Source organism: Semicossyphus pulcher, unplaced genomic scaffold (genome assembly GCF_022749685.1).
Source record: "Semicossyphus pulcher isolate SPU_LCO1_2020_fin unplaced genomic scaffold, fSemPul1.0.p SCAF_4, whole genome shotgun sequence".
NCBI lineage: Eukaryota > Metazoa > Chordata > Actinopteri > Labriformes > Labridae > Semicossyphus > Semicossyphus pulcher.
The window spans coordinates 22,893,632-22,918,250 of NW_027211715.1; the positions used below are offsets into that span (position 1 = coordinate 22,893,632).

Sequence of the window (24,619 nt, forward strand, 5' to 3'; positions counted from 1 at the left end):
AATTTAATATGGTCCTGCTTACTTTGAGTGGCAGGTAAGGACTTGCCTCCCAGACAAATGTGCTGCGGCTGCAGATATGAGGTGCACCTGAAAAAGGAGTGCGAGCGTTCGTCCGTACCACCCAAGAAAGATGGGTTTATAGGAAATCTATCTATCAATCTATATTGTTTTTGTCCTGTCTCAGCATGTTTTTGCTTTGCTGTATAACAGAGAGCAGAGCGAAGAGTCAAATCTGGCAGGTCCAGTCAGTCGGAGGTGAACTCCCGTGCTCCCTCCGAACGCCTGCAGCATGTTGTCATGAAAAAACTGTTAAACTGCAGAAAGCTACAGCCTGCAGCCGCCAGTGTCTCACACTCTGACAGACAGACCAAAATGTTTGACTCTGTGTTGAGAGGGTGAGAGGGCAGGTACTGGATTAAAAAAACATAAGATGAAGCTCAGAACGGTCATGTGTTGTAGGGCTGTCAATCATTTCTTTCAACATTTAGGTTTCGTTGGCTGAAAAACCCTCAAACTGGAAAAAGAGAGCATTTGTTTTTGTGCTTTAAATCCATCTGACTCACTGTAATGTGGAAAATCTCCTTACATCCTCTCCCTGCTTATTCCAGGTGGACTACGCAGTCATCGCTTCCCAGGCGGGAGCCACCCTCAACAACCTGTTGAGCCACGCCCAGGAGCTGGTGGTCAAGCTACGGTCCCTGCAGCTGGACCAACGGGAGTTCGTCTGCCTCAAGTTCCTGGTCCTGTTCAGCCTGGGTGAGTCTCCAAGAGCCCTGAAGTGGGAGGATTTAAAGGGGTGTAAAAGAGGGAATAGGGGTCTCTAAAGTTTTCCGGATCCGAGGAACAAATTGAGCAACAACAAATTGTTCCTGCGCCCTTAAAATGAGGCTTCACACGTGAAAGAGAGAAGCAGGAAGGATAAGAGAGGAAGGAAGTGGGGGGGAGGGCAATAAAGGTTCCTGGTCCCGCTAAAAGATCTATAGGGGAAGGAAGAAGGGAGAGGAAGGAAGAGGAGAGGAGAGGAGAGGAGGTGGGAGGGGAGGAAGGAAGTGACAAAAGAGAAAGTGGAGGAAGGAAAGAGGGGAGGAATAGTCCAACAGTGAAGTGGGAGAAAGCACAACTATGTGTATCTGCGGTTTGCTAACAGCCGAAAGGCGAGCCGGCTGGGTGAAAAACAGTGAGGATGGAGAGCTGAAAGTAGGGAGCAGGATGGGAATCGGAATGATGTTTTTTAAAGCAGTTCATAGGGGATTTTTTTTTCCCTCTCTGACTGAGCTTTAGCAGGTCGGAAAGGAGGGAGATGTAGAGGATGGAGATCAACTGAGGAAGGAAGAGGAGAGGAAGGAAAGGATGAAATGGAGGATGGAGTCGGAGGGAGTATGGGGAAGGATTTGGGATGGACAGGCGGGAGGGAGGGAGCCGAGGCTGGGAAGGTGGAGAGGCGTGAGCATGGGATTTGGGAAGAGAGGGAGGTGGAGGATAAGTAGCCGAATGAGTTAAGGGACGGAGAAGGGGTGCGCCGATGTGTGTGTGTGTGTTCAGATCCCAAAGCTGCTCTCTAAGCCGAGGTCAGACATTGCCAGGAGACTGTCATCTCTGGCTCTTTCCTAACAAGTGTGCAACAAACGGCCTCAGAGGAACACACACACACACACACACACACACACACACACACGTCAAATCAACTTCCCCACCCTACAAAACTGACGCCACTGATGTTAAGGTAGATCCGTACTAACCTGGCCTCTCTATGGCTCTGATAGCAACAGTGGCATTCATACAAGATGATGAATATTTACCTTATCTGCTGCCGCTCCCTCCATCCATCTGAAATCCACGAGGGTCACACTTTCACTTGTTTACCTCCTCTAAACAAAGAAAGAGGGACTAATGAATAGCAAGGAAAACACGCACGCACACACACACGCAGAGGTGATCAGGCAGGATTAATGTTCAGCGAAGAAAGAGGGAGGAGTGCAAAGGGGTTTCGGAGTGTGTACGTCCGAGTGCGCGTGTGTGTTTGCTTGTGTTTTTATGTGTTGGGGGTGATGCCGGGGCTCAGGGTCTAAATAATTTGGCAGAAACATCATCCATAATGAAAGGCTCACCTGAGGGATGTGTATCGCCCCCGGCAGTGCCTGTTCTACGGCGTGCCGGGGCCTCCCGCAAAAAGAAGCCCCGACACAGACGCCGTAGAGCCGGCTGAGGGGATCAGCGTTGGAGGAAGAGGAGGAGGAGGGGTGGGTGGGGAAGGAGGGATGAGGAGGGGGGTGAGTAATGTAAAGCCAGGAGAGTTAAGATTGATCTGATTAATATGACACACAGCTGAACTGAGGCGTGTGTGTGTGTGATGCATACATTTACCTGAGGGAAAGTGCATAATGTGTGGAAATGAGAAAGCAGGTGTGTGTTCATGTGTGTGTGCGTGCTCACACAGCTGCTTTTAATTAATCAGGATTGTAGTGAAATGAGGCATGAAAGCAGGAAGATCAGACTTCCCTCTTTAATCGCTTTATTGTATCTCTCACACGGGTCAATGTAACCTCAGTGTTAGCTTATAAAACCAGTGTGTATTACACAGGCGTGATTAAGCGGACGGTGTTGCCTTATTCACTGTTAGAGCTACACAGCTTGAATATGTCTGTGGAAACAGTACTACCACTGTCACTACAGCTACTGCTGCTCCAACCGCTCATAAACCGAAGCTTTGCCTCATATTTCAACAGCTTCTCACTCTTAAATCGTAAAATACAGCGGCTTGATCAGCGGCCACGAGCTTCAAAATATCTAGGAACCAATCTAGCGCCAGTCCCTTAATCGGAAGGCTCGTTGGTCACGTTCGCTATTATCCAACATCTGGTGAGACTTCATATAAAGCTTTGAGGTCAGCAACATTAAAGTGATGCTTGGTGACAAAGCGATATCACATGAGAGGGAGTGTTGTACTGAATATCATCACGGCTGTGATTCGGCCACAGATAATCACAGCAGTGCTGATACAACATCACCACCTCGAGTGTGATATTGCTTTTATACAACAGCGGCAAATAGTAATAAAAAGTAACAATCAACAACTGATTATTTTTTGCTCCACCAACTCAACTAGTTCCACAACTTAATTGAAACTGGACTGTTGTTGCCAGGCAACCCCAAACATTCTCCTGCACTCCGTACCTGTGTCCCAATCCAGGGGCTGCAGCCTTCGAAGGCCGTATCTGAAGGTCGATTGCGTCACAGCGGCGCGACAAAGGCTGTCCCAATTTGAAGGCTCCTCCAGATGCGGGCGACAAATGCGTCCTCCTTTTCCCAGGCCAGGAAGGATCCATTGTGTGCATCCTTCGCGGCCCAACCTTCAAAGGAGATGGCGGACTCTTACGCGGACGAGGAATACACTTTAAAATATAAAAGTTTTTGGTTTCAATGCTAGCGTTACACGTGTAAGAAAACGAAAGGGCCCTTGAAACGAATTATCTTTAAAATAATAGGTTACGTGACGTTAGTTATGCTAGCTGCCTGTTGCTAGGCGACAAGAGTGGCATTCCAGACCAGGTCGCCTCATTTCAGTTTGGCTTTAACACGGGCTACGATGGCTCATCCTCCATAGACCGCTTCCTTTGAAGGCTGCAGCCCCTGGATTGGGACACAGCTTGTCTCTACAGGTGACCACAGATCAGCTGTTTTTTATCATGTACATTTATCTGTCTTAATTTATCAACCAGTGAAATAAGAGTCTGCTGTGTGATTCAGAGGTACCAGCGTGATCAATGTAGACACACACGGTCTGCTGTAAAGTTAATTAACAATATTCAGAACACCTGGCTGAGGCGGAGTGATACACAGAGTGAAAAGTCCCGGTGATGTTGTTTACGATCCAATCAGATCACTTGGTCGGAGCTGACTGTTGCATAACAATCATTAACGTGTATTGCTTATACTATGACTGCACTAATAGCATTACCAGTACCAGCAGTTTGTACTTCTTCCTCTTTTCGTCGCCCATCATTCTGTTTGTGTCTTCAGTTTTCTCCCTCCATTCTCTCCCTCTCTTCCCGTGGCTGTACAATCAGTCACCTCCTCTCTGCCAGAGGAGCTCTTAGTTAGGCCAGATGTCGATACAGACAGGGATATAGATGTCACTCCAGCTGAGGGAAGACACTTGTCCTGATCTGTGTGTGCGTTTGTTCTCAGGGTTAGACATTCCTTACTTCATTCCTTTATTCTTATCATTTCTCTCCGTCTCTCTCTTCTCTTGTCCCCTGTCACTCGTTGCCTGTCTGTAGTGAAGGCTTTGAGCCTCTATTAAGGAGGAGATTATCACTCTGAGGTCATTGATCTTTTAAGTGTTTGTAAGACTTCGAGCAGTGATTGCGTGTGTGAGGTGTTGAGCAAGAGACACACAAAACGGCGGAGAGAGAGAGAGAGTGAGTGCTGTGTGGGTCAGAGTTCAGTAAAGGATTACTACTAGTTGTGGTGTGGTGTCAGGACACTGTTAATGGCTCTTTGATTTCCTTTAAAAGGCCTACAGGCCTAATAGAAAGACTGACAGGTTGTTTTATATACGACCAGGTGACACGAAAGCCCCGAGGTGAGAAGTGGGTCACAAGTTCAAATTCAGGCTGAGGGAAGTAAAGACAAAGACTTTCTTCTGTTTCACTTTAGGGGGAATTATATTTCACTTTATATGCTTAGTAAAAAAGTGAGTTTTTACTAGCCTGGTGTGAATTTATAGAGGAGAGAATGCGCTGCTTAAACCTGCTTACACACCAAAAGAATGTATCTATCAATGAGGGGAAAAAAACCCATGAGATGTTTCACAGCTTTCACCAAAAATCAAACAGATGTTTGCCTGACTCACGTCACCGCACACACACACACACACTTTGCTTTCTGCAGCGACAGAGGTCAGAGAGTGTTCAGCCAACAACCAGTTAACCCAGCTCTGCAGGTCAGGCCCCCCTCCGGTGTAATTGGGTGAGACAGCCGCTGCCAGTCCTCGTCAGCCGAGAGGAAAACCAGAGTAGCTGCCAGACCAGCGCGGGGTGGTAAATGCTCCCAGCGGAGGGAGCAGATTTGTGGACAGAGCCCTAAATAACGCTCTCATATTGAAGCCTTTAGGAGGAACAAAGCCTGTGAGAAGATGATAAAATGTGGAGCGTGGAGTGCGGAGTGTTTCCCCCTTATGTGGATTTAAATATAAGTAATGTCGGCTCTTCATTATTCTAGCTCAGTGATCAGAAATCAGTGTTGTCCATTCATAAGGAACAGAGACAGCCCGTGATTCAAGAGCTGCCTCAGCACCACTTTAGCTGTCTGTCCAGTGATTAGTCAGGCTCTGAGGCTGGAGTTTAGAGACACCCACCTATCCATCCCGCCCGCCCCCATCCCTCACGATCCATCCAGCCCCTCTGCATTGTCTCTCCTCTCATCGCTCGGCCCTTTCTCTCCCTTTTTTTCCTCATCCGTCTTCATATGCCTCGATCTATCACAACTCCATCCTCACATCTGCCTCGATCGCTCCTCGTTCGTCTTCGTCCACATCGGATTCGCCATTTATCTCTCTTTCCTCTCTTCCTCAACTTTTCCTGCACCCCATTGTCTTCCGTAAAACATCTTAACTCCGCTCATTTTGTTAAGCCTCCATTTGTACTTTTTGAAATGATGAAAAAGTATATTAGAGCGCTGGCAATATTTCAACAGGCTCTAAATAGACGTCTTTTTTTCTGTGTTCGGGCCACGTGTGCAGGGATGCGTCTCTCATTGGCACGTTCAGCCTGCTACCGACTGAAGGCAGACTTTTTGTGCACCGCGAGGTCAGACACCAATCTGCTGACAACAACACAAACACAAGAAACGTGATTAACCTTGATACAGGAGCCGAGCATTCTCTCTCTCTCTCTCTTTCTCTATCATATTAGTCTCTCCACACAATGAGAGGAAAAAAGACATAATTCCCAGACAGGTACGTCCTAATTAAGCAACAGCCGAGGCTGCTCAGAATCAATGCCCTGATCCCTGACCAGCGAGCTAGGGAGCTGGCTAATTCATGCACACCGCCCCCCCTCCCCCTCCGCACCCCATAAAGCCTGGCAAATATTCATTTCCGGAAACGAACCGAATCATTTAGAATTCGGTCGGGGATTGATTTACATCAAAAGGCAGCGACGGTTCAATATTTACACCCATAGAGAGCACGAAGGCGGCAAATTCTTGAGCATATAACCGGAACAACTGTTTACAGCTTCATTAAAAGGAACATAAAAGGGACTTTTCCCCTCTTTTTTTTGTGCTGCTTGCTTTGTGTTGTGCTGTAAGTCAACAGAATGGATTCATCATGCGTACCTTTGACCTGATCAATACAGTACGTGAAGGTAAAGTTAGCGTGTTGGTTGTCATGCCCCGGTCTACGGGAAAGCCTTGACTCAACATGGAGTCTTTTCATGCTCTCAGTTAAGGGACCAGGAACCGTCAGGATCAGCCAGTAAAACACGCATTTACCAGAAGTTTGAGTGTTGCTTAAGAAGCAGAAAGTTAAAGTGACGAAATGTATGCGAATCAAGTTAACCTGGACTGTGAGGACAGGTGTGGGCAATGGGACAAACCACATGTACAAATACTGTACAGGCCATGACTACACAACACCTAAACGTGGTTATCTACAACCTTGGCTTTCAACTGGTGGATCGGGAACCAAAAGAGCTGTTTTCAGTGGGTCGCGGATGTGTGCTTGGAAAAAAAAAAGTCTATGCTGTGCTTTAATTTTGAAAGACATGAGTTTCCTGTGACGTGCGTGTAGTTGTAGTGTAGTTTAGTCACACTCCATGTACTCACTGATTGGGTAATCCCAGCTACAGTTACATTCTTGAAACTTGATGAGCCTGACAGCAGTTTTTAGCTTATTTCTCTAAAGGGAATATTTTCCTCTTAAGCACTGCCACCACTTTGGTTGACTATTATACTGTTGTCTTTTGTGATGTAGACATCTTGTGATGTTTCGTTCGGTCTCAGTTCCAATCTGCACTATTTTTCATTAAATATATTTGAGTGGTTAAAAAAATCTGTCGTCATTTGTCATTAAGAAGGTGGTGGTGGTGGGTCCTGAGGCGAGAGCAGTTGAGAGCGAGTGATCTACAATATGTTTGTAGGAACAGGTTTTGGACTAGTTGTGACAACATTGCATCAACCCTTGCAGAAGAGGGTTCGTGGGTGTGTGTGGGTGTGTGTGGGTGGTGTGTGTGTACAGGCATGCAGACCCTCCACCTGATAAATATTTGTGTGTCGCACAAATTACACACTCAGTGACTGGATTGGTGCAATGGCAGCAGTAATGGAAAATACAGTAGCGGTGATTGCAGTGGGGCTAAGACTATAAATGTATGTGTAAGGGTTCATAAAGTGCAATCCACGCACAGGGCGGCCGCATCGAGTGCTTTTCTGTCGCCAAACTTGGTGGAGTGCTCGGCAAACACGTGCTGATTGGAAAGTATTGGACTCGCATCTTTCAAACAAATCTTTTTACCAGCATCAGCTCCCGTCAGGCATCGCTGCGACATAGGAAACAAACAAAAAACTTCTGCCCCCACCGGGAGAGCCGAACCCAGCTAATCATGTTTGAGTGTCCTGACTTTTCTTGTCTTTTCTTTCATCTCATCAGGAGCAGGTGGGAGTGTGCCCTAAAGCAATGAACCTAATACTGTCGCCTATTTTCTGTCAATTTTAGCCTAAGAAATCTAACATGGTGTGCAGTCGGCTCCCGACGCCGGCCGCCACTTTGTAGGGAATTCCATGTAATGAGGCTGCCTAAAAGGCTTTCAGACTTTATCAAGCAATAAAAGCTCCAGGTCTCCAGCCCGCCACTATTACCTGCCACTATTGCAGGCTGTTGTCATCAAGCAGCAGTTGCGGTGAGTTGTGGTGGAGGTGGAATTATTGAGGATTACTGGCCCTCACCCTTGACCTGACTCCCCCCCCTTTAGCCTCAGCCTTACATCTCGCCTGAGATACGTTACAGTTTCCTGATGGATTTCGACATCTCGCAGATTATCTCCAAAGTATCTCTCCAATTTACAGCTCAAGCTTGCCTACTTTTCTTCTCTTTCAAATCTTATCTCATTCTTACAAGGATTTACGTGGTGATTATGTGGACGCTGTTCTTTATCTGGTTTCAAACAAGGCCAGCGATTAGAGAGTAAAGCAACATAATAGGGAGGGGTTGTTCAAATGGGGATTAGTAGGTTTACAGGCCCCCGTTATTAAACACTTGATAAATAAGTGATAAGGCAAAAAAAAAGCCACATCATTTCAATCTGATAGATAGAGAGTCCTAAGTCCTTTCATTTGATAAGAAAATGCAACGGTGCTTTTCGAGGAACTTTTAGTTCCAGGAACTTCTCTTCAAGGAACTAAATGGTTCCTGTGGCCCATTGTAGTTGGGTTTCCATAGCCGCCTAAAGTCCCGGGAAGATTATGCAAATCAAGCCAATGACGTATAAGCAGTAAAAGTAACTGCACTACACCACCAGTCCAGTAGGTGGCGGTAAGAAGAAGATGAAGGCCATACAATAAAGACGACGGCATAAAACGTGACAAACAGGCTGGTATCATCATCTGTGCAACACTACAGTTAGCCTGTTGGCATGGAGGAGATTCAACAGCTGTTTTTGATCGTGCTTTATTGCAGTGCAAAATGGATTCATTGAATCCACACTGGAAAGGAGACAAGCGCAAGAAGCAAAGCGGATTCAAAACGCCCGAAATATCGACAGCACGATGATAACTGTGAGCTTTCAGCTGCAGTCTGTTAAACATGGCGGGTGAAATAAAACGCTGCGAGTACTCGACCAATCAGAAACGACAAGCACTGCAGGCCCAGGCCTGAAAGTTCCTGGACCTTTGGAAAGTACTACCCCTCTGAGCAGGGACTTTTCAGGGGGTAAATCAATTACCCCGGAACTAAATTTAGACCCTGGTTCCTGCTATCGAAAAGCAGAGTTCCTCAAAAGGAGTTCCTGCTGTCGTAAAGCACCGAACCACCAAGTGTATCAAGATGGAACCAAAGAAGAAGATAATTACGTCTAATAACGAGATCTTCATGATAAGCAAACAAAAAAAGAGTATCATTATTTTGTTTGAGTAGCCGATACTCTCACGATTCACCAGAAGTGCACTAAGAGAAGTAATCTCTTTCTGAGTTTGCCCAGTAACAGTCGACACACCTGCAGCCAAGTCCTGCACTCCAGCTTGAGTATGGTGACATCTGCACGGTGGCACTACGATTTAATACACACTTTAACTCACTGCCCGGCCAAAGCAATACAGCTCATTTCCCCTAAACTTCGGCTCTCCTCCATCAATACACTCACTAACTACCGGAGCAGTGAGTACAACCAGACAAATGCCTCTGTAAAAGTTTTTCTACTCCAGAAAAAAACCTTTCCTCCCTTCCACCTCCTCCTCTGCTCCTCTCCTGCACTCCCATGTGGGGTGATTTAAGACGGGCAAGCTATGGAGAAACTGTTGCCCTCCATCCTCCCTCCCTCCCTCCCTCTCATTCTCCCTCTCCTTTGGCCTTATTACAGCCTGTCAGTTTATTATAAAACATTAGGAAAGCAGAGGGACACTTGCAGTTACTGTCCTATCGATCGGCAGGGATAGATTCTGTGATTTAGAGTCAGCCTCTGCTCGCGCCCTCCACATTCTCGGCCTCCTATTAAGGCACCAGCGCTTTGCTTTGGCTATTGATGTCTCAACATTAACAGTTACAAGCTGCTACAGAAAATCAATGTTCAACTTTTATTACCGACTGCATAACGCAGAGGACCTCCCGCCAGCTGGTACTTAGCAGTCAAAAGGAGGTGCGTACGGTCCGCCCGGAACATCAGGTGTTTTCTAAGTGATATCTGCAGTAATATCAATCATGTGTGCAGCATATAGGGGCTTCCGGGGGCCAGTTGAGGGCCTAAGAGCTCAGGGGTAGAGCACTGGAGGGTAGAGCTCGGCAAACAAATTAGACTATGCTTACAGATTTCAGCCTCTGTGCCTCGACAGAGTATCGAACGTGGATGTTAGACAGGAAGGGAAGTGCTGGAGAGTTTTTCCCACAAATACGTGCCAAACATCTGCATTTTTCTCGCCTCTTTTTGAAAACTTTCAATTCTCCGCCACAAACAAAACACACACAGTACAACGCCTAAATGACATCAAGCTAAATAACGATCGATCCGCTCGACCACCACCACCCACCAGGCATCCATCATGCGCATCAACCTGGACCTGTATGTGTTGTAACCCAGGTAGCGTGGATCCAGAGCAGCTAAGGCTTCTCAAACATTTATGAGGGGCTACTGAGCAGCGGTACGGCAGCCCTTCTGGGACAAACAGCCCCCGGTCCTGTACTCTCAGTCCCGATCAATGGAACTGAAGTTCATTACACACACTTTTCACCCGGACGGCGGCAACTGATTTTTTTCTCCCCCCTCCTCCCTCAATCTTCGAGCAGCCCACTGCTGGGGCTGCATTACGCTTGCTTGTTTACGTGACTACATGTACATGGCAGGGAGTGTGTGTGTGTGTGCATTTATGTGTGTGTGTGTGTGTGTGTGTGTGTGTACACAGGGGCTGCTCCCAATGGCCAGAGCTTGAGGTTATCATTATGTACAGGTCGGTCCGCTGCAATGCTAATGCTAATGCATTCTCAGTGGCCGCCGCTCGGGTCCCAGTGCTGCACGAGCTAGGTTGCTACTCCTCTCCAATTAAAGGCTGAGGGATGTCTGTTTGGGGTAGGGAGGACAGGTCTGGGCTACCCGGGGCCCTGCGGAGAACAGGCTCACATTAGTCGAGGAAAAACAGACTCGGAGAACAAATTGTGCATACATTGGAGCGCTGCAGAAAATCCCACTCTTCATTTGAATCGTTTGTTGACTGGAGATTATCTATACCCCAGCTTAATAATTGGCGTACATACTTTTTATTCAACATCGTGTAACCTCACCGTTCCTGGATTCAAACCGTTGTAAAGTTCGGTTGAGGCAGACAGTAGTCTCTTAACTCTAACGGCATAATCTTGACAGCACTGTAAACTGATAACAAATCTGAGCTGAATCAAGAAGCGTCAATGTTTCACTCACAAGCTCCTGATTTACAACAGAGCTGCAACATGAGGACCGTGTGTGTGTGTGTGTTTGTGTGTGCGGTTGGCCGCGTTGATGACAGCAGGGAAAGAACAACTGCAACAGTCATGCAGCGTATTGATCAGCGCGCCTGCCTCGACCTTACTTACACATTCCGTACAAACGGCAGCAAAGAGTTACGCAACCCTCCCCGCGGAGCTCGCTGCTCAACCCGTGATCACTCTGTCTTGGGTGCTTTTTTTTTTTCTTGCTCTATTGCATTCAAGGAAAACCCTCGCTCACACTCACAACTCATATCTACTACCTGAGGGTCGAGCCAAAGTGTGGCGATGCGGCCCCCTCAGTGTTTTACAGGTCAAACATTCATAAACGCAATCAGATCAGACCCCCCGTTTTACACACCCGCCCTGTCAATCATTTGTGAAGTTGTAAATGTAAATGACAGTCCGTAACTCTTTCAATCGATGCCTTAGTAGTAGCTGCATTGTTAGTGCTGGTGCTGTTGTTTAAGCAGCAAAGATGAATCTTTATGACAAGGTGTTTATGGCCGCTAAAGCTCATGATGTGTCATTAGCGTTACTCATTGGACAATCATTACTATACGGAAAATGTAAAGGCAAAGGCGTGGGATGAACTCAAGAGATTTAATGGTGGAGCAAGACGCACTAAGCTATTAAAACTCCTCACTTTGTTGTTGTTTAAAAAATGAGTATACCCTTGAAAGCATGTGAAGCTACACATGGAAAACGCTGACGATTAGAGTAGAAGTAAAAATAATCCCCTCCTGTCGCCTGCCGCCCGAGTATCACAAATGGAGCACGCTGGTATCACAGGACTGCACGGCATGCGGACCGCCAGCCATTGTGTTCCTGTGTGAATGTGTACAGTGCAGAGGCATGTGTTCAAACTATGGTGGTGGTAAGCTATATGGTAGTCAGGTGGCTGCTATAAGATTATACACCCTCGTCCCTTTGCTCTTTGAGCTCCTGTGTGTGTGTGTGTGTGCGTGTCTTTGGGACAATGTGGTTACAAGATACTTCTGGCAGGGCGGAGAACAGCGGAGCTTTAAGGTGATGTGTGTGTGTGTGTGTAAGCTGTGGCGTGTGTGTGTGCGTAACCAGAGACAGTGATTAAACGTTTTGAAGCACAGATGATCCAACAGGTGCTCTGGCTGGCTCTCTCTTGTTCTCCCTCCCTCTCTCTCTTTCTCTCTAGCCCCCACCCACTCTGTGACCCCAACTCTTGAACCTCCACAGCTCCTTTCTTGTCTCTTCTTTCTTGTCCTGAAGGATATTTTAAGCAACAAAGCCTTGTAAGTCCACTGTCTTACACACAAAGGCACACACTTGTTGAGAATAGCTATTCCGCGTGTTGAAAAAACAACAGCATGCGCATTGGAAGCTTTAAAACTGCTGCTGGCAAATGTTAAAACTGAGGGTCATGGAGCTAACAAGAAGAGAGTGCACGCACAATCCTGCAGTACACACATATATCATCAGAAAATAAATCTATGTAAAGGAAAGGAACATCTCTGGGCAGTGGCGGACATTTGTCACGCAAGTCTTGGCCTGTGCAAACTGCCTTTAAAGCATTACTTTAGTGCCACCTGCCACTGATATCCATACTGTAGCTCCTGTATGCATTACATCGTGAGCCTGTAAATTCTTTAGTGATGAGAAGTTTTTGTCCGACACATGGACAGGAAATACTGCAGCCTGACATAAAGCCTTACAGCTGTCGGCAGAGATAAAGGGGCATAAATATGTTATCAACATCAGAAAAGATTTGCACAGACATAGAAGTCCACAAAAGGTTGATTCTTGTGTTCATACACAGTTGTATTGGAGGTATCAAAGTGTTAATCTTACAGCTAAAATTGTGCCAAATATGTAATGAAAGACACAAGAGCACATTCTCAAAAAGCCCCATTGTGTCTCCGCAAATTCCTCCAATAAAATTGGTTAAACTCTCCAACCAAAGTGGTTGCAGAACACAAATAGACACCCACGACCACAGACAACACTCCACAGCAGGCGTCTTTGTGGTTTCTCCTCAGAATTACATATTTCCTCTAATTTCCGTGCATTGTGCGTTTGACAGCGCTCACATTTGGCGCAGCGAAAACATCCAGTTAAACCCAAGTTCTCCGAAATCAGGTCCAGCTCTGAGAGGCAGTGTGCAAACATGTCATCTTACATTAGCCCCGAGGAGAAGGAGAGAGCCGCCACTGCCATCCAATACTTTTGGAATAAATTAAACCCCAATTTGCACTTGAGTTGACTCCACTTGTCACATGACAAGGGGACGAAAATCACACAGAGAACAAAGTGTGGAAAACATGCTGCGCAGCCTTTCTTTGGTCCGCACGCTACCTGCTGGCTTCCATCATCAAATAAGAACGAAGGAGAGAGAGAGAGAGAGAGAGGGGTAGATGTAAAACGAGAGTGCAGAAGCAAGAGAGAGCGAGGGGGGGAGAAATGACGCTATGGATTAACTGTCCTTCATGCTGAAAATATACATCCCCAGGCGCTTGGCACTGAATTATTAATTCAAATTTGTCAGAGAAAGAATGAGAGAAATCTATTGACGGGGAGACGGGCCCTTTAATGGTCTCATTAAAGGGGAGGCTTCCCACACCAGGCACCTTCTGTACTGCTGCAGGAGTTTTTGGGGCAGCGGAGGGTTGGAGGGGGGTACTTGACCCCCCAATGATTTTCTGTCACTTTATCATAAACAAGAAAGGTTGACATGCCCCTCCACTCCTAACGCCCTCCCTCCACCACCAAACAAACCCTGTGTGTAATTAGCCACGGGGTGCAAAAGTGCACTGAATATAAACGAGGTTCACACGCACAGCAGCGACACACACACGCATATTATACGCTGGGCCTGGTTCTACTGTTGCTGACAGGTACGGATAAAGTGAAAGTAAGGCTAGAAGAGTGAGCTCACAGGTACAAACAAATTGATTTCTAATTCATTAGAATATTTTCCATTTCACTACCCGATAGTGACTTTTCAATTGGGTTGTTCAGTAGATTTGAGCCTGTCAGTCAAGTGTTATTATCGTTAGCTGCGTATAGCGACATGACTGGGAGCTGTGTAGGTGGGTTAACTGTCCGTACTATCCAGACAGCACGAGGAAGGTGAGGGAGCGGGGACCTGTGGGTGCACCGCGCCGTCCGAGGTCGGCTCATTGAAAGGCATTTGGCTCTGCCTCCAGGGGGACTCGGGGAGGGGGCGAAAAGACGTAGTGGGGGAGGACTAGAGGGACCACGTAGGGCTAAGCACCAGGTTCATTGCTGATTCAAGTCTCTCAGTCTCCCTCTGGCAAATGGATTTTCATAATGCTGAGACAATGCGATTTTTTTCTCCCCTCCCCTGTTGAAAGGAGTCCGCAGCTCGTCAGAAAGGAACAGCAGGAAATTAAAAAAATCATTCAAATCATTAAAAAACAACTATTTTAAGTGTTTTGAGGTAAAACACTGTCAGCTCACTGGGTTATCTCCAACCATATCCAACTGTGCAGCCTTAGTTGTTGCTCATTAGGGTTGCAAGATCATTTTATTATCCAGCTAGTTTTTTGACTACTTAAGCTAACTGGTTAATTGCTTAGCCCAAATTTGCATCCTTAAATGTCTTGTCCAACCACAAGATATTTGTGCACATAAAAAGCAGAGGAACACACCGCCAATCGTGACATGCGAGAGGCTGGAACCAGAAAATATGTTGCTTGAGATTTTAATCAATCATTTACATTTTTAATGCTTATTCAAAGCTCCTCCGAACTTTTAGTTTGTGTTGATTTTGGCGCCCCCTGTGGACAAACCTCTTATCTCTTTGCTGATTTTGTCCTGTAAATGCTTAAGTGTTTTTTTTTAACAACAAATCTCATCCTGCTTTCTTTAACAGTCACATGTATCACTCACTTTCAATTCTGCCCCGGAAAATGTAAACAAAGTCAGCGTGCAGTTAATCCCTTCTTCTGACACCACCAGCAGTTTCAGGCATCAAAAATAACTATATAGAAATAAGAAATAATAATAATAATAATAAGAATAAATTGTCGCTGATGGGCTGATGGTTTGGTTTGCTTTTGTAGCTCATAGAGGGTAATCAGAATTAATTTCAGTCGGTTTCATAACCAGCAAAAAACTCCTCACAGGAGCTTTAAGTGGTGATCAACTAATCAATTATAAGACTAATATAAATGACTATCACCATCACCATTATGTTAAAGTAATTAAAAGTATCTATCCCTCTAACATTAATATTATCTTCCCTGCCTGTGCCCATTTATTAAAGCCCTCATAGTCCATAATACCACGTGGACAGGACAAACTGCTACAGGATGTAAATTTGTTTTCCCCTTTACCTTAGGATAAATCCCCCGCACCTTCCAGCCAGCATAGGCAATGAGAAGGGCTTGTCTTTTTCCCGCTCGGAGCGCATTTTCCTCTTGTTTATTTTATCGGACCTAAGGCACTTTTCCCTTCCTCTCAACGTCTCTCAACCTCTCTCCATCGCCCCGCCGAGCCCTCCAACCCGTCCTTGGGCGACAGAACTGAACCAGCCGCTACCTGTTTAGCTTAACAACAATAGCGATGTTGTCAGCGGAGGTTTAGATTTGACTTAATATATCCCCAACTGGATCGCGCCTGCTTAATTCTCTTTCACAGCTGCATGGCGTTTGCCCCCCTGAGTGACTTAAAGGGGAGGGGGTTGATAAAATTGAGCCTTCATGCTTTATTCTGACACGCTGACAATTGCCGGTCCCCATTGGTGGCCTGTTTCCAGAGCAGGGATCCACGGGACAGCTGATATTATGCATTGTTAGCGCAGAGAATATTTGGCCTCTGGACATCGGCTCTATGTTAGCTTGAGGGCATGAAGGCGCCGTATGTAACTGTATGGTGATGGAATAAAGGGTCACTGCTTTGAGATGAAGGGTCACTGTTCAGTGCGTAATGAGGCCTTGGTTAAATTAGAAAAAACAATAAGTCATAAGTCAATAAGTCACAATAAAACGAGGTGTATTGAGACTCAGAAAACAGAATTAAAAAGACTGATGATGCTCTTCAATGTTTACCTTTACACCCCCATTGTGTAGCCTAAGGGCACCAATATGCTCCAACCATGGTCGCCATCTGAAACCTCGACCCCCTCGACTTTCTGACATCAGAATGAATGGGTCTTTTTGCCTCCCCTGCTTAACCCCGAAACGTTGGCGTTTTGCAGCATGTAGCGGCCTCAGTCTGTAGTTCACAGGAGATCAAAATACAGCTGATAAAACCGACAATAGAACCCTATCGAGCTTTACATGCTCCTCTTGTATCCTGTGATAGGATGGTTATGATGCTAGTTATCCCGTTAGCCTTTGGTGTATCAAGTCCCAAAGAAGCCCCATTAAATGTTAAGGAGCGTACATCCCCAGTTTTACCCCCCGTTTTTTTTTTATACTCGCCTCTAACGTGGAGGCATCATATCCGAGGAAGGGAATTCCCCAAATGGGACTTGGAGGAAAACAAGGAAGCTGCGAGCTCCAGGGAGCAGGGAAACTTGTTTGCTGGCAAGCACAGATAGATGAGGACTGAAATACTCTAATGGGGAAGCAGAGGGCTCCTGGAGAGGGAAAAAAAAACATACACACTTCCACGTGAAATTCTGTCAGCAGAGTATTGATGGGAGCTGAGAAGAGGAGTGTGTGCAGTAGTGTGTGTGTACCTCATGACTTAATGGTGGTGTAAGGGTAACACGAGAGGTAAAAGAGGTTGTTTTTTTTCTCCAATGCAAAGCCTAGCTTATATATCAGGGCAATGCACCATAACTCAGATAGTAGCCTACTAAGTGATACCGTTGACCATGTGGCCATTGCCCCCTGCCCTGTGAACCTTATTTGCTTTGATTGCCCTGTTTTTTAACACTCATACACAAACGCACATACACATTCTCCAAGTGAACACGTAGCTTTACATGTTGCTTATTGTAGGCAGTCCTTAGGCCACACTCTGTCCCATCAACCCACCCAGAGTCAAAGGTTATTGGGTTCTCTCCTCTCACCGCCCCCGTCTCTGATTGGAGCCAAAGCTGCGAGGGAGACTAATAATGAATAAAGTAGCAGCGGATAGTGTTGAACTGATAACAATCCAGTAGGGTGCAATAAAGAGGATTGGCCTGGACATGGGTTCAACTACTCGCTCTTTGAAACACCGCCACCGTAGTAAAAGGAAGCTTCGGCTTTGATAGGCTCGTATAAACGCCTGTGAAAGCGCCTATTGGAAGAGCCGAGCCCTTAATTCCCGCCTACGCAGGAAGTGACCGGTTTGTCATCCACTCACGTTTAATTGGCCGAGTTTACTGACAGCACTTGACTCAATAACCGTTTATGACCCGAGAGTTTTATGTGTTGTTTTTGGACCTGGCAGGAAACACATGTTGTGAAGTTTGCAAGGCAGAATGAATTGGCAGCATGTGACTGAGAGGGACTTTATTGATTTGAGCAATAACAGTGAGAGAACATGGTGTTATTTGGCCATGTGTGACTGCTTCCTTCATAGCGGTGTCTCATTTGAAGAAGACATGACGGGAAATAGTTAATGGGTTGATGGGGAAATGGTATAATGAGTTATAAAGGTGTAGAGAGGGTTTCAGTAAACACGACCTCATCCCTTTCTTAATACATTTTTATATTAAAGCTCCTGTGAGGAGTTTTTCACTGGTTATGAAACAGGCTGAAATTAATTCTGATGTCTCTATATGACCTACAAAAGCAAACCAGACCACCAGTGACAAGATTATTTCTATGTAGTTATTTTTAATGCCGGAAACTGCTGGTGGTGTCAGACGAAGCGATTAACTTCACGCTGCCTTTGTTTACATTTTCCAGGGCAGAAATTTAAAGTGAGTGGTACATATGACTGTTAAATAAAGCAGGATGAGATTTTCTGAGTGTTTAAAACCCACCACTTAAGCACGTACAGGACAAAATCAGCAAAGAGATAAGAGGTATGGCTTTGTCCACAGGGGGCGCCAAAATCAACATAAACCGATAGTTCCTCACTGGAGCTTTAACTGAAGTTGTTTTAAGTGATTAAATGTTATAAAATCTACTTTTCTGATTGCTGCCACTACTACAAGTATTAATATTATTGGCCGATATATGGTTGTATAAATGTGTCGCATCTTTTCCAACTAGAATCTATTACCAGGCTGCCTTTCTGCACAGTATTATTATTCAACCTCTCTAGGTTTTACCGCCACGAGCGAAGTAAAGCCTGTTTGCATTGCGGTTAACGGTGACCTTTGACACCAAGTGATGTTTTTATTCTAATATTTCTTATCAGAGTTCTTTCACATCAGTGTCCACTCTGTGAGGCATCACTGAGATCACATTGAAGTAATGGAGCGAGTATTTGCATGAGTGAATGTGCAGTGTGGCCAAATGTGTGTGTGTGTGTGTCCCAAGAGCAGGTTGATTGTAAGGGGCGGTGAAAGAGCAAAGAAAAGCACATGCTGACACACACACACGCACTCGTAGCACGGAGCAGATCTAGTCTAATTAAAAAGCACAGCGGTGATTTCAGGGGCTCTGTGAAAGTGAGAATGAACGTGTATGTGTGTGTGTGTGTGTGCTTTTGCATTAGTTCGCTGGCTTCAGCATGATCGCCCGTCAAATGAAACAATGTATTCCGCGGGACCTCGGGGTTTCCATTTGAGTATTCAGACGCGGCGCTGCAACGAACTGTGGCTGTTTTATGTGAAAAAAAAGTTGATAATTAGTCCCACAGTGACTGAACAATGAGAGGGGGAGAGAGAGAGAGGGAGAGAGAAGGAGGGGGGGCATTGAAGGAAGAGGAGAGAGCGCTTAGCACAGTTAATGCTCGGACCTGACACTGTCTGGGAATCATTGATCAGTTGTTGATTTTCTGTTTTTGTAATACCCCCTTAACCCTCTCGCTCCTTCATCAGCCCTCTCCTCTGTTTGAATGATCGGTAAATTAGAATCAATTCACGTGTCTGATTTGATTAGCAGCAGAATTAAGAAGCATTTCCCATCAACCTGTTTTCGCTTGCCCACTGGTTTTGCAAACGGGAGAGGATATCCAACTATTGTCGCTTCAGTTTTTCTATTTTGGAAGCCCTCATACATTATTTTTTCAAAAGGGGCTCTGGTAATAATTAGCAATTAAAATGCTGTCTTTTTGCCTCACTTTCCCCTAATTAGCTTGACAGAGACATTGGGTACTAATTCTCTGTACTCCCCCCCCCCTCCTCGACATCCACACATACACCCATCATACTCCCCTCCACACGCACACACACACTCATGCAGACACACAAACACAGACAAATCTCTCTGAGAAACCATGGCAACACCTCACATGTTTTTGCAGTGATTTGGGATCACCTTGTCATGTTGCTGCAAAATTAAGCAAATCAAGCTCAGGAGAGGCTCTGACGTCTCTGAATTATTGAGCAGCACGCGGCGTTCTGTTGTAAACAGTGACTGTACTGCAGAAAACAGAATGCTAACTTGTGTACCATTATGTTAAATGACTACAGGATTTGATTATCTTTTTTATGTTGTGATAGACAGAACTTTGCAGTTTCACACTCTAGATGTATTTCCCTTAAAAGCCACTTTATCAATTTTGAGCCTTTTTGTTCATTAAAATAAAAATAAATTATACCTCGCACTTACAGAAACTCTTCATCTATATTATTTCTTATGATCTATATTTCAAGTCAAGTTATTATTCTGTATTTTTTCTGGGAATTGGCAGATTTTAACATCCTGCAATGTTTATAGTCTTATACATAAGTGGTAAATCATATAATGATTCCAGTAACTTGATTTCTTTACAAAAACAACTATTAATTGACTAAACATCTACAACTAGGCAATGACATCTGACCTTATACATATCATAATGAGAAAACACTTGACTTTAGGCATAACAAACATGTCATGGTCCAATAGTTTGTTTTGTTTGTTTACAAAATATATAAAAGTGCTCAATGTAGGTTCACTTTGTAAATCAGAAAATATCGTATTAAACAATTAGCTAACAAGTCTAAGCGTATGACGAAGCATTTTATGCCAGCTTTTAAAAATGAACACATTTTGATTGAGTGTTAATTTATACTTTGCGGCGTGGACCCAGCTAGCAGGGAACGTTCCCATAACATTGGCTAACATTAGCTACAAGTTCAAGTTTAAAGATGTTTATCATTTCAAATAAAGTTCTTATAACGTTAAAACTTAAACTAAGACAAAACGTTTTAACTGTAACATTCTTATTGAGGCCTGGGATGTCACTGCAACATTCTGAGGATCTTTTCAGGATGTTATTATGGCCTCAACTATCAGAACGTGATTTGTAAAACGTTCCTGAAATATGATTTGAACATTCTCGCTGCAACTTTCTGAAAATGTTTTCAGAGAACGTTTTAAAGGAACATTCTGGGAACCAAATAAAAACATTCGTTCAAAACATGACCAGAACATCACACGTAACATTCTCAGAACGCTCTTAGAACAAAACATTTCTAACTGGGGAGAAGTCTTTAAAATAGCATCCAGGGAATAAAATATACAGAAAATATAGTTGGACGGTTACCAAAACACATCGTCTGAATTAATTTGAACTATTAGAGGTTTAGTGCAGTGGAGGGTTAAGCACTCTTTTCTGAAATCTGGCTGCAGCAATATGCATAAAAGTGTAAACAACTTTCTGAGAAACTCAGAGACTTGTATTTCCATGTCTGCACATTATTTGTTTTCCGTTTGCAGATGAAAACAAGTGCATTATTTTCCTTGTTGACCTGCGTAGGACGTCTGTGTGTTAAAGCCTAAAGCCTACACTCTGCTAGCTTAGCTTATGTAAGGCTACACTAATGTCGGCGTTGGTGGTGTGAAAGGCGGTTCAGGAGGCTGATAGGGGGTCAGACAGCTGAGTGGCAGCAGGAAAAAGCACATGTCATGTTTGTTTGGAGCCTCTTTTGTCACAGGCCACACCCCCTCCCCCCCTTTTCCTGCCCTTCTCTTGGCCTTATTTAGCCCCCCGCCGTGTCACCCAGAGGTCAGGGTGAGCATGCACGCGCTACACACCGGCTCATACATACACGGGCAACACAGGAGCAGACACACACACACACACACACACACACACAGATTGTAATAGCATGGTAGAGTGCATCATAGATGGAAGTGCCTTGAAGGACCTGCTTCTCATTCTCTAGACCTCATTAGCTGCTGATTTATCTCCCCCTCCCTCCCCCTAATGCTCTGGGTGGGTGGATGGGGTGTGTGTGTGTGTGTGTGTGTGTGTCTGCGTGTGTCTGTGTATGTGTGAGAGAGAGAAATATTATGTGTATTTCCATGGATTAGTATCAGTGTGTGTGCCTGTGAGAGAGGCAGATTTGGTGTGAAAGATGGTATATTTCAGTGTGTGTGTGTGTGTGTGTGTGTGTGTGTGTGGGTGTGTTGGTCCAGAGGTGTCAACTAGACACAGGGACTCTGTCATTCCACATTAGCCTGCTGTGAGCACACTCGACCTGGGGTCAAACAGATTAATAAAAGATCACACACACACACTCACACACAGAGCTGCTACCTTATTAAATATTCCGCAGCCCTGCGCTTCATAATCATGACAAGTACACACAGCGCTCCGGTCCACCATTATCCATTTAGCAAATTTTTGTCTTGTCTTGCAATAATCTGCTCAAGCCCCCAGTGAGCTTATTATTGTCGGGGAAAAGTGCTTATAGCTGCGCGTACAGGTAGGATTTTGGAAAGATGCAAAATGTATTTTTCAAGAGGAATTAATAGTGGGAAAAAAATCCCACCAAGATGAATTCCTGCAGTTAAAGAGTCGACTGATTTTCACAGGATTGATAGTTTAAAATATACAGCATGTTCTGGTTCGTTACGATATAACATCAGTGTGAAGGCGTCAGGTTAAGGAGCAGCTCTGGCGTTAATATGACTGTAACTCTGCCCTACATAATTCATAGACTCCTGGGGAATTAATCTCTCTGGAGGAGAACCTTTTTCTGCCTTTACCTGATTCCCTCTCCATCGCCGTCTCAGGAGACGATTCAGAGGGAAAAAGAAGGGGGAGCGGAGGGCTGTTTCGTCATGCGGTGCATTTTGAAGTCCTCTTTAAAGTACAAAAATACGCCACAATCATAGATCTCACGTTGTAGCACTGTCCCCTGATAGATGAGAATACAGATTATATACTCTTAAACATTATGGCCCTGTCATTTGACTCCAAATTAAGGATACCGTGACCGTTTATAGAACTGAATAATATATATATTATATAAAAACACACCTTTCTGCAATCAACATGAAAACCACGAGGAAGTGCTGACATTAGTTTCTACCAGACATGAAATGGACTGAAGAGAGCAGTCAAATTAACACAGACACTAACCATACAGGTACAAGGAATGTTGAAACACAACTCAATTTTTGTACTTATTTATATGTTCTTATACTTGTCATCTCAGCTAACCTTGTCCTTGTGCTTCCTCCTGTAGATGTGAAGAACCTGGAGAACTTCCACCTGGTAGAAAGCGTGCAGGAGCAGGTCAACGCAGCGCTGCTGGACTACGTCATGTGCAACTACCCGCAGCAAACGGACAAGTTTGGCCAGCTGCTCCTCCGGCTGCCGGAGATCCGAGCCATCAGCCTGCAGGCTGAAGAATACCTTTACTACAAACACCTGAACGGCGACGTGCCGTGCAACAACCTGCTCATTGAAATGCTACACGCCAAGAGAGCTTAGGAGGGGGACTGCGCTACCCATAATGCAGCTGTGCAGACAGACTGAGAGTTTTTTCTGCAGCACAAAAACTCCAAATTATGCTTTCACCAAACTGAACCTCCAGCTAAGACTTGACTGAGTAACGTGCACACACAAACAACATATGGATCCCTTTATGCTAAAAAAAAAGAAAGGTCTAAAGACGAGCAGCTCCTCTGAAAGCACACAGACAATACTGAGAGGAAAAAGAAAAACACTTGAAATAAACTGCGTCTGACTCTACAGAGATGGGTAGCGATCGTCGGCACTTGCAGAGACTATCGAGCCTGGCAGGCTGCAACTTAAAGAATTAACAACCCTTGAGTGTTTTAGCGCTGGTGACTCTGTGTGAAGCTCTTTGTGCTGAGGAAGGAAAGTGAGAAACAGCGCACATCTTTCAGACAGCTTTGTGACGAGAGCCGTGGCTTGTTTCGGTCGACGGTCCTGCGGTGTGCTCTTACTGAAACCAGCTCTCAGCTGTCGTCGGTACTGTAAAGACAAATGGACGAGAAGTCAAACAGGCCAGAGACTCTTACCTAGCGTCACGTCTGTTTTAAGATGCCTGCCCGGGCAGCTTTACCTGAATGAAATAGGGAGAACTGACAATTAAAAAATAAAGGTCTAAAAAAGGAACATTCTTTAATGAACAAAATAATAAAAAGGCCAATAAGAAGAAAAATAAGATGTTTTTTTTCTCTTGTAATGGAAGTCATTTGCTCTTCATGGTCACTTTGTGGTTTCCCTTTCTTATTCCACCTCCCTGAATCATCTTAAACTATGTACCTCAGAAAGACCAGTGTTAAATAAATTCAATTAATAATGTCAGCTGGAACAATTGTATTTATAGCCCCTTTTTTTCTCCTGCTAAAAAAGCCACCCTTTCTTTTTATTATTTCTTTCAAACTGGAACAAAACAAAGCGTGAATCTGGAAACGGAGAAGGATCGACCCTGCCTTTGTCCGGAAAGACCAAAGCCTGCTGCAGAACAGAAGAAGGAAATTACACAAACCTTAATAATCAGTATTATAAGAGAAAAAAAAAAGATTTGTGATGTCACAGTTATGTGAGTCTTGCCTTATTTCATTACCATGCTAGCTAACCGTGCAGATGTGAATGGACATATGTACAAATATATATATAAAGTATTAATGTTGTAAAAATTTAAAAAAGAGTAATTCAACAGGTGTTTACATTCATGTGGTCATATGGGAGAGAACTGTGATGAAGCAGAAATTGCAAAGCAATGATTTCCTAAAAAATGAAATCAATGAAATGAAAAAAAAAAATGGTTTGCTTTCTTTGGTGTGTGTACAGTGTTTTATTTTCTATTTGTTTTGAGCAGTACTTAAATTATGTCGTGAGACACTAAAATCAAAAAGGAATCACACTTAAAATATTAATTTCTCTCTGTGTCTGCTGGCATTCAAACATTTGTTTCTTAAGCATTTTCTGTATAAGGGTTCCGTTTCATTTTCAACCTTTTTTTGTAGACTTTTTACTTTTTATTTGACAGTGCTTTTACCTTTTTGATGTACAGTATGTCACTGGTTACGCTTAATAATGAAGATAATTTATTACGTCTCTGGGTTTCCATCTATGTGTTACATGACGTGCGGTGTCTGCGCCAGAATAAATTTGTTTACTGTAGCATGTTCTTTGTTTTGTTTTGGTTCACAG

The 24,619-nt window shown here is 44.6% G+C and overlaps 1 protein-coding gene across 1 annotated transcript in view; it reads left to right on the forward strand.

Moving 5' to 3' along the window:
* nr5a2 (nuclear receptor subfamily 5, group A, member 2) overlaps positions 1-24,589 on the forward strand; it is a 66,199-nt gene extending 41,610 nt beyond the window's left edge. The window contains exons 6-7 of the mRNA XM_069679410.1: positions 609-756; positions 22,677-24,589. Of these exons, the coding sequence (XP_069535511.1) occupies positions 609-756; positions 22,677-22,924 (396 nt within the window). The 3' untranslated portion in view covers positions 22,925-24,589. The remainder of the gene's footprint in view (positions 1-608; positions 757-22,676) is intronic.
* The last annotated feature ends 30 nt before the right edge of the window (positions 24,590-24,619 follow it).